This window comes from Saccopteryx bilineata, chromosome 4 (genome assembly GCF_036850765.1).
Source record: "Saccopteryx bilineata isolate mSacBil1 chromosome 4, mSacBil1_pri_phased_curated, whole genome shotgun sequence".
Classification (NCBI taxonomy): Eukaryota; Metazoa; Chordata; class Mammalia; order Chiroptera; family Emballonuridae; genus Saccopteryx; species Saccopteryx bilineata.
This window is the reverse complement of record NC_089493.1, coordinates 221,683,785-221,701,743: the sequence shown is the minus strand read 5'-3', so window position 1 is coordinate 221,701,743 and position 17,959 is coordinate 221,683,785. Positions and strand designations below refer to the sequence as shown.

The window sequence follows — 17,959 nt, the reverse complement described above, 5'->3', positions numbered from 1 at the left end:
CTATCACATTTTTCCTGAAAATTTTCATTATAATGCTAAAACTTTAAGGCATTATGAATTTTTATATGTTTTATGTATACCAAAGGGTCACAGATGGTAGAAAGATTTGCTACTATGAGGTAGTGTAGCATTTTGTGATTATAAAATTAATCTGTCTCTAAATCTGTTTAAAGAGTTTTGCCATCTAATGAGCAATATAAATTATTAATATTTTCATGTTCTTGGGGACATTCACAGCCATAATTTTACCAACACAGCTGTTTGACCTGGTGACATCATGTTTTGCATATTTTTGCATTTTAATGAGTTAGTCATTTAAAAGGTTACAAAGAAACCATAACTCATAAGTAATTAAATTATTTAGCAGAAGTATGAGAAGATCTTCTGACATAGGTCACTGTGGAAAGAAAAATTCATAGCTCAACTCAATCGCACCTGTTAGGGGATAGTTGTATGTAGCTTTTCCCTTAGATTATGAAATGATTTTACTTGTAAAAATGTCTGAATGTATACAGCACAACTGTACATGAACACACACACACACACACAAGTAGTATATTTGCATTGTGATAAATTAAGTTTAAATACTACTCTTAACACAAACATAGCTTACCATTTAGAGTTAGTTATCCTTGAAAGTCTAGCTAGAATGGTTTTAGAAAAATTTTGCCATAATACTTTCTCCTCATTTCATTTTTATATTCCTCTTTCTCTTGAAGAATAAAATAGTCTTTTAAGGGATTTGTATTTACTTCCAATCTGGAATTTTATATTTTAATGTAAAAGGTGATTTATAAGCAAGCATAACGCTGTACCTAGCAGAGTGCTTGGTAAATAGTAGCTGCTTATTAAATATTTGTTTGATGAAGTCAGTGTTTAATGAATTACTAAGTGAATACTTGAGATCATTCATTATGTCTTCGTCCTTGTAAGTGGACTTGAGAACTACAAGCAAAGCACTGATATATCCTTGGGGGGGGGGACAAGAATGTTTTAAACAGAATATTTTCATTTGAGAAAAAAGAGAAATGTGGCATATTTTAAGATGAAGTGATTTATGTATCATGGTTCTTAAGCAGGTTTTAAGAGTAACTAAAAGACAAGCATATGTTGTGTAGATATCTGATTGGGTGGAAATGATAGAATTTGGAAAACCACGTTTCTGTCATGTATAGCTTGATAGCAATGATATTTACACAATTTTGTAATGGGTTTTAATAATAGTTAGGAGAAAATTGTATTTTCATTTAGCACTCTTAAGCATAACGGCATAACTAGCATGCAGAATAGTAAAGTTCATAAGATAAATTTGTCCATCCAAGTCCACTTGGGACCATGTGATAAAGAAAGGTATTGATAGGGTTCCCTATATCCAATGAAGGATTTTGATGTGTCATTGACTGGGCAACAGTTGTAGCATGTTAATTCTTTTTAGTTTAATGTATAAATGTCTGGGGTGCCTTTTGTGTCTTTTTATAAGAATGAGTAGAAAAGAATATAAAAGATTTTGTAATGCTGTACAGTATTAAAGCATGTTTCCATCCTGTATAATCAATGGCAAATGGTTTTTTTTAATGCTTTTGTATGTTTATAGAATGCTTTAATATGATATTGATGATTAGAAGAGAAATTTGTGAAATTTAAGCAACATAGTGTCTTAAAACCTAGTAAAAGTTAGAAGCAGAACAGGTGAAAATATGGGTAAAATGCAAAGTGAATGTTTTAAAAAAAATAGCACTTGGATGACCTGGGATGTCAGAACCGGAGACAAGGGTGTGTGTTTGTCAATATATCCTTCATGTTTTACAGACTCCTAAGGGAACAAGGGAAGATACAATTTCACCTTTTCTGTGCCAAAACATTTTAATTATATCTTCTTCCAACTACAGCAGTTCAGTAACCAAGGAGCTGACATTGATGCATGTGTTGATAAAGCTGCAAACATTCAAAATGAGATTAACAAAGATTTTGAGCAAAGGGTGACAGCTAATTTTGCACAGTTTTCTGCATCTAATTCAGGCCAGCGTAATAATAGAATATTTTATAACTGTTTTGTTATTCAAAAGGACTTTTATGATGCATTTGTTTGTGGATACCCTTATGTCATACTAAAAAATTATCTATCCATAGCTTAAAACTATTTGCGTTTATGTTATAACCCTGAAACAATATTAAAAGGAAAAAACCCTCATAAGTTTTTTGGGTTTTTTTATGTAATCATACTTTATCCTTGGAACTATTTGCCTTTACCTTATTTTATCTTGAGCATACTAACTAGGGAATGTATAAAGATAGCAAACACATATTTTCTAATATTGCTTAGTTTGCACTAATAAGGCCAGGAAAAGTTATATTCAACTTATTTAATTAATAAAACTGTAGTTTCTTTATGTCCTTGAGCTCCTTTGAGCACTTTTCAGTTTATTTCTTTTCTCCTCTATTCTCTACTTGAAGACAGCTGACAGTCTTCTTTCACTTTTCTTTTTGTTTGTGAAATTTTCTCTCTTTTTTTTTATCCACTCACTTCTCCATCTGCTTTCACTTTTGTTTGCTTGGGCCGTCTCTCATCCCAACTTGATAATGAGGAATGCAGTGTGACCCTGACCTCTATCAGCCCATGCATGACCTTCTGACTCGACCATATAACCTTTGACCTTCTCTTTGACAGCTTGATTAATTACCCTGTGTTATGATTTATGAGTAAGTGCTATGTAAAAATAATAGACAACAGGTGGTCCTCTGAAAACTTTTTGTGGCATGTTTTCTTTTACTTACTAACTTGATGAGCTATTTGAAGTTGGAAATTTACTGGGATAGTCTATGTTGGTCCATATTATGGTATTTTTATACCATGTAATATACATTGGAATTTAGGGAGCTACAGGTTGAAACATCTTTGTGACAGACAATGTACAAGATATTAGCAGGGTGCTGTTACCTAAATGCATATTGGGAAGAAGCACAAAACGGAGTCAAGTGACATTTCAGGCATTTCAGTCCCAGGTCACGTCTTGAGAAAATTGCTGAAATAATGGAGGGGGCATTTTTCAAGCAGAGCTGCAGCTCCAACAGCTATGTTTACTTTAACGCTTCACTAGTGACTTCTGATTGGTTGTCATGACCTTATCTCACTGTTGTACCTAGGATGTTGCAACAGTGACATATACATACCCTTCTTGTGAAAAAGATGAGAATAACCACAACATACATCTTTTCAGAAAAGATGAGTGGACAGTGGTTTGTCCATTTTAATCATGGGTAGATGTAATTTATAGATAAAACACTTTGTGTTTCATTTCCCTTGAGGATGAGCACCTATCTTCTTTAAACCCAAGCAGATAGAATGCTGAACTTGAAAAATATGATCGATCAGTCTGTGTAAAATGATCTCTTATAGAGCCTTGCCTGAAGACCACAACTGATAGTTCTATAGGTCACAGGATTCTACTCTGGCCCCTGACCCCTTTGGTCACATGTGGCTAGCAGTATTGGAAGGTTAATATGCAGAGTTGAGTACTTTTCAGCTGATTATTTAGTCAACCACAGGAGATTTGAAAAGATGTAGCATTTGTTCCTGTTTTTCATATTCTGTATAATTGGTCATTATTAGGTAAATTAACTTGGATAAATCTTCAGTTTTAGCACTGTTTCTTCTGGGGTGAAAAGTACATTCTTTTTTTTTGTCAGGCATTTAAAACTTATACCTAAATTTAGAATCTTCTTGATAAGTTCATTTCTATACTGATTTAATTTCTTTAGCAAGAGGTCCTCTTTGGTTCTTTGTGTTTGACATCACCTGTCTGTTTTAGACCTCTCTGACCTAAGCCATCATTTGTTGACTGAATAATAAATGAACTATTATTTATTAGTAAGTGCATCTATCGACTTCAAAGTAAAGGAGGCCTTGAGGCCTGTGTATTCAGTTTAAATCACAGCAAGTAATTGTGCTGAATAAAATGTTGTGTCTAACTTTAAAATTTTGAGGGTTTCTGATTAAGATCGTATGGTTTATAACCTTATAAACACTAGTTTGAAAATGAAGCTACAGTTATAGCTACAAAAGGACAGAAAAAAGCAATGAGACAAATTAAAGAGATAAAACTTACTTTTTCCAATATCTGTCTTCTTTATTACTTTCTTGATCTACTAGACTGTGATCAAACATGAGTTAATAACTTTATGTATACTTTCTCTCTTTCAATATCCAAAATGTTGGATATTGGAATTGATTTGGGTAAATCATTATCAAAGATTCAAGAAGTTTTATTTATTTAGTTATACAATGTTAGATAATCAGTTTGATCATTTTATCGTGTTAAAGATAATGTAAGTTTCTGTGTATATTTGAAATGCCTTAACTTTTCATCTTGTGAGAAATTTAGTATGCCTAAGGAATAATTAAATATTAAAGGTATACTTCAATATAAAATGTGTATGGTTTTAAGCATTAGTAATGGAGGCTTTCTTGTTAGAATGGGAAAGTGCAATTCTTTTATATTGTATTTGATGCCAGATTTTATAAAGTAGGTTTATAAAACTTTATAGATACATTTGTTAAAGGTCAAATTAGGATCTTTTTTTTTTTACTATGTCTGTGTAAACTGATTGAGTTACTAGGAAAAGAAGGAATTAATTTTTAAATGTTATTTCTGATTTTTTAAAGATATAAATTGATTTATTCTACTTAAAATGGTTAAATTGAACTACTGGTATATTCTTTGGTTTGTTTTACTTTAACTATTGCTTTGACCTCTTGGTTTCCATATCTACATGGAAAAAAATATTTTTAGTTTTATTATATAAAGAGATTTGTTTGACAATATTTGGTGTTTGTATGTGACACAGGAGGAATAAAAGACGAAGTTTTACTGCATATCTATGATTAGAGCATATCAATGGGTAGTTAACATAGTTTGTTAGTTAGCTTTTTCCTACTCATTATAAAATGGTTATGAATGGTCTTTGTGAGTATTGCATTAATTAACTTATCAGGAAATTTTTAATAGAAAAATGTTAGATTTTTAACGAATGGTAATTGAGTTTTCAACAAAGACATTTATTAAAATTAGCTCTCATTTCTGCAGAAAATGGTCCTGGCTATTTCTTGATTGTTATTTCCTTAGTTAAATTGGCAGTATGAAATATCTAAATGATAAAATATTTTCTAAATAATTCAGGTGTTCAAAGAGAAACATTTGCTGTTGGAATCTAAATAATAAAAATTCTTTAATTGATTTATATAGGGGTGATTTTAAAATAGAATCATTTTTCATCTGTTGGTGCCTCAGTGAATAATTGACATTGTGTCTTTATAAAATTGGACAAATGAGTCGTGTAATTTTCAGTTACATAATCAATAACTTAGACAAATACTACTTCTTTGATGATTTATGTGTATCTGTTTTTATACTTATTTAGATAGACACATCAAATTTTAGAGTCCATTTAAAATCAAATAGGCACAATAATTTTACAATCCATGATTTCCAAAAATTGAAGAAAGTTCTCTTAAAATAAGCCTGATACTCTGAAAATATTCTTTCTAGTGATTAAGTTATAAATTAGGGTAAGAGTTGTGATTCTGCTGACTATAAATGTTGTCTGAAGAGTTTATTGGGAATTTAGTCATTTTGCAAAGGTGATGCTAATTTCTATACATTTATTCAAGTCCAAGTTTGTTATCTTGTCTTTAAATTTTTTGGATTATCATTAAAATGTAGTATATCACTATTTTCATCTCTAACTCATGTGTAAGAGGGTGTGTGTGTGTGTGTGTGTGTGTGTGTGTATGTGTGTTTGTAAAGTTCAGTTCACTCAGAGAGGCAGGGAAGAAACATGACAGGAGACCACTTACTCATGGTACAAAATCTAGTAAGGAGGCAATTTTCTTTTTGGCCTGTGGTGACCTTTTTGACTATGTGCCTTACTTGAGAGACAGTGTACTGAATGTGTCTATTTCACCCTGTTCAGCAGAATGCAACAGTGTTCTTTAACTTACTTCTGGTGGGAGGAGAAGTTATAGCTGAAATTTGAGAAGGGCGTGAAAAGTCGTAAGAGGCACACGGAAGAGGGGTAGGAACTTCCTTCAAATGTGATTTTAATAACTAGTCAAGTGTGTCCAACTGTAGAAAAGCACCAAGTGACAATCTGTCTACCTGACAGTGATTACAATGAATTACAAGATTTTTGAATAACTATACAGATTAGAATAAAGCAGCACCAAATAAAATATCTTTTGTTGTTAAAACTTTGACTTACTAGCTAAGAAACTTAAAAAAAAAATAACAAAACAAAAAAAAAAACTTTTCTTGCGCTTTGATGTAGAACATTTAAATTTAAAATCCTGTAAAATATTTTATAAGGCTTTCATGAAAGAGGCATTTATCTAAAAGTTTTATTCAAACATGTATGAAGAATATGTGGTCTTTTTAATCAGTTTGGTACATATTATATAGTTTTCATATATGTAAAACAAATATATCTTGATTAAAGTCCTATCACTAAAATAAGAACTTCAATGATATTCAAAATCTCCAAACCATATCATGGTTATAGACAATAATATCTCATTTGTAGGATAGAATTTAAACAGTGCCAGTGAAATTTGTATGTATTTTGTGAAATCAGCTGTTAAAATAACCAAGTACATGCAGCAATGTAGCATAGTTAAAAATAAGATAATTGAGTCTATGCTCTTATTACTGTTATCACCTTATGGTTAGTTTTGCAAAAAAAGAATTAAATTTAAAATAAAGTAGATTCTACAGTAATAGTTTTTAGAAGTGTATATATATATATATAGTAAAGATGATTTGTTAAAACTTAATTTTTGTGTAGCTCTGATTTTCTTATTGTAATATAATACATGTTTTTAGTATGACCTGACAGGATTGTACAGAGCAAAATGGGGAGACCTACAGAACAGAATGTAATAGAAAAGACAAGATACATAATACTTTCAGAAATTTGTGCTGTGCATGCTTGTCAGTTTTAATTGTTTGCTCTTTCCTTTTTTTCTCTTCGTTAGAATATTTCACCAGTTATCACAGTATGAATATCAAAGTGTCCTTAATTATAACCATAGAAATGTTTGCCTCACTAATATTAAGTCAGACAGGAAAACATGTTTTAAAACTTTTAAAAAGTTTAATAGCTCAATAAGCTGTATTTTAAACTTTGGAATTTGTTTACTAGTACTAGTTCTTTATAAGGAGAAATTTTTATGGTAGTTAAAAAAATGAAAGCAATTTCAGGGTTAAAGACTTGCTATCTATACATTATTCTAGGATACTAATTTATTTTGTTTTATGATTGATGTGTCCTTTTGAAAGAAGAAAGGTGAAAAAAATTTTAAGATGCAAAGATAGATACTATGTGTTTCTGATAATATACACATGTAATTCTGATAATATACATATGTAAATGTGAGATTATGTTTATTTTATATATTTTTTTACCATTCAAACAATTAAAGAATGCTTGTTAGAGTACAAATTGTAAAGAAGAAAATTCAACAAAATGCAGTTTGGATTGTAAACTTTAATTTCAAAGAGATTATTTTTTCAAAGTGTATATTATAAATATGAATGTAATTAGGAAGCACATATTTCATAATTTATTTCAATTATTTTGGGGGTTCTGGAATATCTGAAGTATTTTTTTTTAATTTAAGCTTTTTAATCTTTGTTACAATTACATCTTTTTGCTCTTACAGATAATCCATACGGCAAATAATTTTAAATGACTTTTTTTGGAACAATTAAAACTATAATATTTTATAAAATAATATTTTAATAAATATGCAAATGTGTTAAATAACTTATGAAATTTTAAGAACATTTTTACAAATTGAAATGGTTCCTAGGATTAAATGATGCTGTCTTCTTTTAATCAGGAAGGATATGGAGTGATAGTTCTGAATCCCAATGAAAACTATATTGAAGTAGAAAAGCCAAGGACACATGTACAGTTGTCTTCTGATAGTTCAGATGAACCAGCAGAAAAACGGGAAAGAAAAGATAAAGTCTCTAAAGAAACAAAGAAGCGACGCGATTTCTATGAGAAGTATCGTAACCCTCAAAGAGAAAAAGAAATGATGCAGTTGTATATTAGAGTAAGTAAAAATAAGATCGGTACTTCCCACCATTGTTTTTTTATATTTTATTTCATATGTTAATTTGTTTATCTTTTTAAAGAAGCAGCTAATTCTTTAATTTTTGACCATTTTCCATATGGGTTCTTCTTGAATGAAATGTATTCTGTTTTCTATTCAAAATTACAAGCACATTATTCTTGTGTCAGTGTGATATTTAATAGAAGTTTCTACAGCAACTAATAATTCACCATACAAAACATCAGTCTTCAACTTGACTCATGGTAGTTTTAATGCATTGTTTTCCTACGAGCAACCATCCGTCCACCATGTTTCTGCTTAACTTCTGGAGGCAGATGGAGGGAGGAAGAGTAATTAATATCTTAATAAGTATTTAAGCGAGAATACTTTTAAGGATAGTGTAATGAGGGAACTCTGTCCTTTGCTCTTTTCTTACCCAGTGAACCCTTGCACTTTGTAATGCTAGCAGCATGAAGTCGTTACAGCAGTGCTGCCCAAGGAGTTCTAATTCTGCAGTGGCACAAACTATTTTATTTGCACTTTAACACATTCTGCTTGATATATACTGTGTATTATATATATAAGAGACTCCTGCAGTTTTCAAAGCTCTTACTATGGATACTAGGAATATGATTTAATAGTAAAGCATGTCAAAAATGCTACAGGGTATGTAAATTAGTAAATTGATAATGTTCTTCAAAAGTGAGCAATTCAGAACATTTAAACATAGACAATTAACATTTTATAAATTATACTATAAGATAGCAATGTTTGAGATTATTCAGTTTGAGCTATTATTACACTTATTTAAAAGCTCATTAATAAAATAGTTCATACCACCTTTGAGGAGAAATATATGGATTTCAGAGTTATTTTATTCAATATATATATACTTTTAGTTCAATACTCACTATACTTTTGGGAATTATACTTTAGATGTTCAAGACATTTGATTATAGGTCGGTCAGTCTGTTGAGTTAGTTATGACAGGTATGCAGTAGTGAAAACCACATATCAGTTTTCAAGACTCAAAAATATGTGTTCTTGACTCAGAATACCCAAAGCACATTGACCAATGAGCAGAGCAAAAGTTTGACAGATCATGATATTTAAATTTCTGAAAAGCATCTTATTACTGTATTATTTGAAAAACCAAAGGAATTAGACTTGGAATCAGTAAGTAGCTTGCTTGTTCTAACGTAGTTATGCTACCTTTCTTTCCTATGACTACATCAGGGCCATTATGTTACCTTCTTCTCTGTCAGTTGTCCTCAGCTTTCTATTGTATGATCCAGTTTATCAACCACCATCTTAAGACAGAGTTTTAAAAACACTCTCTTTGATATCCAGAATCTAAATACAAATTGTATAAGGTTTTGAAACATATAAACATTAAGAGTATTCACTTTTTATGTGAAATGCACACAATATGATTTTGTGTATTGTTTCTTTTTTTAAAAAGTTTCTTTTATTTGCCGATGAAATGTACAGATTAAGCATCTATTTCTGACATCTGTCTTATAGATTTTATCACTTCTTTTCTATTTTTTCTTTATTTTGCCACTATTGCTTTGATTTCTTTCTTTTGTTCTATGTGTGCATTTTTCTTTATTCTGTTTTTCACATCTGTTTAGTTTATCCCTGCATCAGTTTCTTTTCTTATACCAAGGGAAAAAAATCTTTTATGTTGCTTCATTGTTAAGATCTGCTCTCTTTCCCTTTGTCATTTTCTTTCTTTTATCTCTTTTATACTTCTGCCATTTTTACTTCTCTCTTTATTTATTATGTCTTTTTGCTTCTTTCTTTCTTGTCCCATTTAACTTAATGGTCTCAGTTCCCATAAAAGAGGGTAAAAGGCAGAAATAGACTCATATAGATAATACAACATTTTATCTTATAGTCTTAGTTATGAAATGTTATTTTTCCTACCAAACACCTTTCTCTTAAAATCTTCTGGAATTGTGCAAAATAGCAGGGTTGTAGCAGATAGTCTTCAAATATACTTCTATATAATAAGGCATGGTTCTATAGTAGGAAAGAGAAGAATGCTTCAGTTTGTGTGTGGTGCATTAATTCTTAGGTAATTTTGATCCACTTGAGAAGTGAATTCTAGTACTCTCCTTCCCTCTACAAATCTCCAGATAATAAGGGTTTGTAATTCTCATACACAGAACAGGGGATGTGATGGGGATGTATTAACTTTTATACATTAATCATTTACATTTTGAAATTTATTATTTATTCCTTGGAACAAACCTAAGAAGTAGGTGGATCAAATAGTTTTATCCTTATTTTATGGTTAAGGAAACTGCTGCACAGATTGTCCATTTTTGTCTATAATTACATAACCAACTGTTAAATGGTAGAAGTAAGTCTTGAAACCAAGATTTCTAATTACTGGACATTCTTGCTCCTTTTCTTCTTTACCACATTGTTCTTTCTAGTCAAAAACAAACTGTGTCTGAAATATGAAAACAAAATATAATAAAATTATGATATGATATAGTAGACTACATCTGATTATTTTATAGATTTTTAACCAGTTATCATTTTATAGACACTATTAAATGTCTGAAATTTATATGTACTTATAATATATACATAATAAATATATTTAAATATTTTTATTTTAATAGGCTCACTAATAGGTATCTAATTTTATGGGTGATTAGACTGTGGGTCAAACTTAGCTATTTTCCCAAGGTCACATAGCACTCAGTGTGAGCTGTGTGAGAGCAGGCACTTCGTCTCTTTCGCTAACTGCACGTGCCCAGAGCCTCGACCAGAGCTGTCCTGTGACCATTTGCAGAGTAGAACCTCACCAATACAATTTTATTTAATGATGTGTTGAAGCCAAGATTAAAATCTCTAACTACTACTGCTTTTAGAAATATGTCCTGCATTATTAAATTATCCTGTTGATTCTCTGTGAGGCAACATTCAAACAAAGTAAAACAAAATTAGATTGTTGGTCTCCTACCCAATCCAGTGGCCGAGAACACATTCTAAAAATCAACGATAAAAAGTATGTCAAGATGTATTTGACACATTGATTGATCTATGCATTTTCATCTGAATATATAAAATGTATTGTTTTCCTTTTTTAGCTATATCATCTTGGTGCTAAAATTATGGATGAAAATGGAAATATTTTATGCTGACCTACTGCTATCTCTGTTTTACACACTTGCTGATAAGAATATAGGCAGTACTTGCTCTATCTTATATACACTTAGTGCTTTATGGGATCTGTAAATTTGCTTCCTGTTATTTCTCTTAATCCAGATCTATCTATCTTGTAGTACCCAGCTGATATCCCACATTTTCCTCTCACTGTAATCTCCTTACTGTTATTCTCAGAAGTTACTATGATTAGTTAACTTACATGGAATTTAACATGTGCTGTCTTGAAACATTGCTTGTATTTTTGTCTCATAATATTATTAATATTACCAATTTATCTTTCTTGCCTTTCCACTAGATCTCCCCACAATCCTCTAGATCTTTGGACATGCTTTATGAATTTTGGAATTGCATGTCAATCCTTAGGAAAAAGCAGATATGAGCCAGTGTTTACAGTAGTACAGAGTATAATGTAGGGGAGTGAGGAACTGATACTAAACTCACACATTTACAATCCAAGCCCCTGGACACAAACCAAAGTGAAAAGAGGAGGCTTTAGTCTACACTGATCTGAGCCAAAAGGCAAAGAAGCCTTAGTCCAGACAGAAGTGAAAATGTGACCTGCAGCATAGAAATGAGGATAATTCTGGTATCAAACTGGACCATAAAAGGACAAGAACTCCAACTGAGGAAGAAGATCAATGAAAAGAACTTAATAGTTTTTTATATTCCACATAAGCAGAACATAGACAAAAGTGATTTGAGGCCAATCTATGAAATACTGGGTTGGAACTGCTTGATATCTTTTCCCGAAGAGACTTAGTTGTGGGCTTTGGTGATAGGAAATAGAATTTCATTAGACCCAGAACATTTTTTTAAATGCTGTGAGTGGAGATGGCGGAAGGAAATTATATAGCCACACGAGGAAAAATTCAAATGTATAGGAGAAATTTACAAAATAAAAATCTTGGCAGAGCCTGACATTACACATTGAAGATACTCAAATATTTATGGATTGATTGCTTGTTGACATCCATCACAAAAATCTTATTCCTTACCATGAAAGATACGTGATGGCTAGTTTCCTAACTGATTTTTTTCAGCATTCATGTGAATTTTTACAATTGTTTAGAAACAGCCATCTTTGACATACTGAAGTTTTCTTTAAAAAAAATGTTTTCCAGCCGGACCAGGTAGTGGCACAATGGATAAGAGTGTTGACCTGGGACTCTGAGGACTCAAGTTGCAAACCCTGAGGTCACCAACTTGAGCGCAGACTCACCAGCTTGAGTGTGGGATCATCAACATGACCCTATGGTCGCTGGCTTGAGCCCAAGATTGCTGACTTGAGCAAGGGGATACTGGCTCAGCTGGAGCCACCCTCCTCCCCCAACCCCAGGTCAAGGTACATATAAGAAAGCAACCAATGAACAACTAAGGTGCTGCAACTATGAGTTGATGCTTCTCATCTCTCTCCCTTCCTATCTGTCTGCCCTTGTCTTTCTGTCTCTCTGTCTCTCTATTTCTGTCTCTTGCTTTAAAAAAATAACTAAACAAGCAGAATTTCTCAAAAAAAAAAATGTTTTCAAAGTTCTGACTTGGGTTATGTCCAAAATATTGGTGAAGGCTGATAAACTCCTGTCTTCTCCTCTGTACCTCTTCTCTGTTAATGCCACTAGAGTCATTTCTATCTAGTGTTTTAGCAACCAGTTCCAAGTTATTTATGTTACAATGATAGTAAATCTCTGGAACCATTTTATTTTTCTGATATATACATGTAGTTGAATATTCTTTTTCTCTGGAATCTATTAGTCAATCTTTTTTCAAATTTTTTGCAAATATGTAATATGTGCAGGGGAAGTAAAGTAAACTCCAGTTCTAAAACTTTAAGATTAGCAAAGTTGAATTTAATTTTACTTACTAAAAGAGTGTAAATAGACATGACTAACTATTGGATTATGTAGCATATTTCTAATGCATTAGAAGCAGAACATGAGAGATCAAAGTACCTACTGTTTCATGTGGCAACTTTCCTTAAATATGAAAATGTACTTTCTGGCATATATTATGGCTTATTAAGGGAATTGATTTGGTCTAGGCAATAAACATCATGTCAAACATGCCTGGCAGGAAAACCTGCTTAATATGTTTTGTAATAAGATGGAATTTTTTGTTCTTGAAAACATCTGCCAACTGAATTCAAGAGTGAAGACAGAAAATGTCATCAATTTAGTGGTAATCCTATAAATTTAGTTTCTTTTTGAGCAACACATATCAAGATACACAAAATTTCCACTGTTAATCACCACTGGTTTTAGTACTGTGTAAAACGATGAAACAAAAACATTTTATTTTTATATAATGTGTTAATTAATTCATAATGAATTTTAATATTTCAACAGATAAATTTTAACAAGCATCTTGCCAACAGATCATTTTTTAAAGCATCTGTTTTTTAATGTGTTGGGTTGAGAACTGAGTCAAATGGCTAAATATGTACATATATTCTTTTTAAAAACATATTTCCACCCCCGTAATTATAAATACACTATTTTCCCCCTTAGACCACAAGGGGCTGCTGCTGTTCATATTGGATTTCGCTTTTCTCAGAAACTGAATACCCCAATTACGCTCTTTTTCTTCTCCCTTATTTTTTTTTCTTAGCCGAAAATCTTTTAAAATATAATTGGAAAGAAAAAAAAATAGGCTTACCTAGTAATTCAATCAATAAAAGAATTTAATATTGATTAAAAATTTTCTATATTCTAAGGCCTTTACATTTTTTCAAATGAACTTAAGACCAAATGTTGACATGTTACGTGGTATCAAAAAATTCTACCTATCAGTATCACTACCAATCTCATTTGCAAAGCTTTTAAAATTAAAAAATATCAAGCTTATCAGGGAGGTTACAAGTTTCTCAGAATTTTATGTTAGCAAAAGAGCCCAATTTTTATCATTTACAACAAATGCTGTTATTTGTTTTCCTTGAACTGTCAGGTTTACTTTATTTTCAGAAAAAATGGCTTCCAAAGACCAAAATTGGAATAAGCATAGTATATCAGCCTTACAAATAACAACAGTGTTCCATTGAAACAGTGGCTGCAAGCACTGGCCAGTTGGCTTAGTGGTAGATTTTCGGCCCAAAGTATGGATGTCCTGGGTTCGATTTCTGGTCAGGGCACACAGGAGAAGTACCCATCTGCTTCTCCACCTTTCCCCCCTCTTGCTTCTCTCTCTCTCTCTTCTCCTCCCCTCCTGCAGCCATGGCTCGATTGGACTGAGTTGTCCCAGGTGCTGAAAAAGTCTCCATGGCTTCTGCCTCAGGCGCTAAGAAATGGCTCCCATTGCAAGGGAGCAAAGGCCCCAGATGGGCAGAGTAGTGCCCCTTGGTGGACTTGCCAGGTGGATACCAGTTGGGGTGCATTCAGGAGTCTATCTCTGCCTCCCCTCCTCTCACTGAATAAAAATAAATGAATGAATGAATGAATGAATGAATGAATAAATAAATAGAGTTGCTGCCATAGTTCACAAGTCAACAATTGCACATCTACATTTTTTCTAAACAAACAGCATAACATAGTTTGGTTTGCAGGTGCTTTGTGTGGACTTTCTAGTTTATCATGCAGAATGTTAAACATATGCTCAAGGGTTGAAATTTAATAAAAGCGATTTTTATTGCTTCATTAAAATTTCTAAGCTAACTTGTCCCCCACTCCCCAAATTTTTTCTGTGAGTGCCAGTGAAGAATACAATGACTCTTGTTATAGTTTGGTACTACTGTTGTGATCCATGCTAGGTCACAGGTAGTTTTATTCTCTTGCTTTTGAACTTTTTAATGCAAATGCCAACACTGTCAAAAGACAAAGAATGTACCAGTATTGTTATATGGACCCCTTGTAAGAGTCTCAGGAATCCACAGAGGTTTACAGACCACATTTCTAGAACCACTCATCTCTTTTGAAGTTGAATGAAAGAAGGAACAAAAGAAAGCAGTCTATGAGATTAGAATAAGAATGGTTTTTTGGCCCTGGCAGGTGGCTCAGTAGATAGAGCATTGGCCCAGCATATGGACATACCAGGTTTGATTCCTGGTCAGGGCACACAGGAGAAGTAACCATCTGCTTCTCGCTCTGCTTCCCCTTTTTCTTCTTCTTCCCCTCCCACAGCCAGTGACTTTATTGGTTCAAGTGTGGCCTGGCGCTGAGGATAGTTCTTTTGGAGCATATCAGCTTCAGGCATTAAAAATAGCTCAGTACTCGAGCATTGGGGCCAGATGGGGTTGCTGGGTGGATCCCAGTCAGAGTGCACTTGGGAGTCTGTCTCACTGTCTCCCCTTCTCTCACCTAAAAAAAAAGAATGATATTTCAGCTGGAACAATGTGAGCAGCTATGTAAGTAAAATAGAGAAACTATAACAGAGTAGGACTAGATTACTAAGGCAATTGGCTATGAGTCTCACCTGAACTCATAGAAGTCTATATGTAGACTCCTTTACCTGTTCTCTTCCCTATCCCCTCCATTGAAACTAAGATGTCAGGCCCCAAGGCCAGTAGATTTGAGGATTTATAATTTGTTGTCTCCTGGTCTTCTCCAACAATAGAAGGCCCTAAAGAATCATGTGTCCATTTAGGATTTTAGCAACCACAACTTTCATTCCCTCCTTTCTTCTTCTTCTTCTTTTTTTTTTTTTTTTATACAGAGACAGAGAGAAAGTCAGAGAGAGGGATAGATAGGGACAGACAGAAACAGAGGGAGGCCTGACCTGCGGTGGCGCAGTGGGTAAAAGCGTCGACCTGGAACACTGAGGTCGCTGGTTCGAAATCCTGGGCTTCCCTGGTCAAGGCACATATGGGAGTTGATGCTTTCTGCTCCTCCCTCCCTTCTCTCTCTGTCTGTCTGTCTCTCTCTCTGTCTCCTCTCTAAAATGAATAAATAAAATATTTTAAAAGAAAGAAAGAAACGGAGAGAGATGAGAAGCGTCAATCATCAGTTTTTCGTTGCGACACCTTAGTTCAGCGGTTCTCAACCTGTAGGTCGCGACCCACAGGTTGAGAACCACTGCCTTAGTTGTTCATGGATTGCTTTCTCATATGTGCCTTGACCGTGGGCCTTCAGCAGACCGAGTAACCCCTTGCTCAAGCCAGCGACCTTGGGTCCAAGCTGGTGAGCTTTTTGCTCAAACGAGATGAGCCCGCGGTCAAGCTGGCGACCTCGGGGTCTCGAACCTGGGTCCTCCACATCCCAGTCCGACGCTCTATCCACTGTGCCACTGCCTGGTCAGGCTCATTCCCTCCTTTCTGCTAACATGGGTGGGCCTCTTGCTTCCCAGTAGAGCTCAGTTAGTTATCCCTGCTATCCAGATGGGTTCTAATTTACTACCATATTCTACTAGTTTTTTACTGCTGCTGTCTGTTACTAGTGCTCTCTGTTTTGTTTATCTTATTTTGCATTAGACTGGTTCTATATTGGTTAAGAGCCAGGTGCTAGTGTCTGGCACATGTGTACAGGGTTTTGTACATAGTATTCACTCAACAAATGTTAGTTGTTATTGTAATGTCCTTGATTTACAATCCAAGTTGCATTTTTTCAGGACTCTCCCTCCATTTTTGAAACCATGCTCTTTCTAGTTCTCTAAATTAGGTTCCTCTTATTTCTTATCTAAGGTAACAATTAACGGTAGCTATCTAAAATACAATTGGATTACCATGTTTCTATTTAGCTCTAATTATGAATGTAGATTCTTGCACTTTCACAACTTCCACCACTTACTTGGGGAAAAGGGACACTTTAAAACCCTCTGCCTTCAACTCCCCACTACCTAGGACCCTTGTGCATCCATTTATCTAGTTAGAAATAATAGTTGTTGTTTGTGTAATTCTCACAATTATCTCATGTACTATCCTGACTTCACAGATAGTAAAATGATATTCAGAGATGTAAATAACATATTCATAGTATACCTAATAATGTTTGAGCCCAAGTTTGACTGTAAATCCTTTTTTTCCACTATACTACCTTACCAATGGTGAGCATTTTCTATAAGTGGTTCTTTTTTTTTTTTCTTTTTTATAGAGACAGAGAGAGAGTCAGAGAAAGGGATAGATAGGGACAGACAGACAGGTACGGAGAGAGATGAGAAGCATCAATCATCAGTTTCTTCTTGCAACACCTTCGTTGTTTATTGATTGCTTTCTCATATGTGCCTTGACCATGGGCCTTCAGCAGACTGATTAACCCCTTGCTTGAGCCAGCGACCTCGTGTCCAAGTTGGTGAGCTTTGTTCAAACCAGATGAGCCCGTGCTCAAGCTGGCGACCTCGAGGTCTTGAACCTGGGTCCTCTGCATTCCAGTCCGATGCTCTATCCACTGTGCCACCGCCTGGTCAGGCTAAAAGTGGTTCTTTAAGATCTCATTGTGTGTATAGAAAATATATACATAAGTGAATGGGTAAATTGATCTTTCTTGGGTTACAAAACAATTACTGCAATAAAAGAAAGATGGTATTTCCCACAATGCAACATTTTATTGAAAGACTGTTGTTAAAGGTTGCAATGAGTAAATACTGAGTGTAGAATCTGGGACCACATTCTCTTCTCAGGAGTAAGATGCTATCACACATTATTTCTGCCTAAGTCCCAAACTACCCATCTGAGGTAGTTAAGTTGCTCGACTGCAAAGGAGTTTGGAGTTACTGCAGGTGGGAATGAGGTAAAGCCCAGAT

General features: G+C 33.7%; 1 protein-coding gene across 4 annotated transcripts in view; it reads left to right on the top strand.

Annotated features, from left to right (window-relative positions):
- Positions 1 to 17,959, top strand: part of ARB2A (ARB2 cotranscriptional regulator A) — a 497,335-nt gene that overhangs the window by 224,842 nt on the left and 254,534 nt on the right. For all 4 annotated transcript variants that reach the window (XM_066273820.1, XM_066273818.1, XM_066273817.1 and 1 more), the window contains one exon: positions 7,895 to 8,113. In XM_066273820.1, the coding sequence (XP_066129917.1) occupies positions 7,895 to 8,113 (219 nt within the window). The remainder of the gene's footprint in view (positions 1 to 7,894; positions 8,114 to 17,959) is intronic.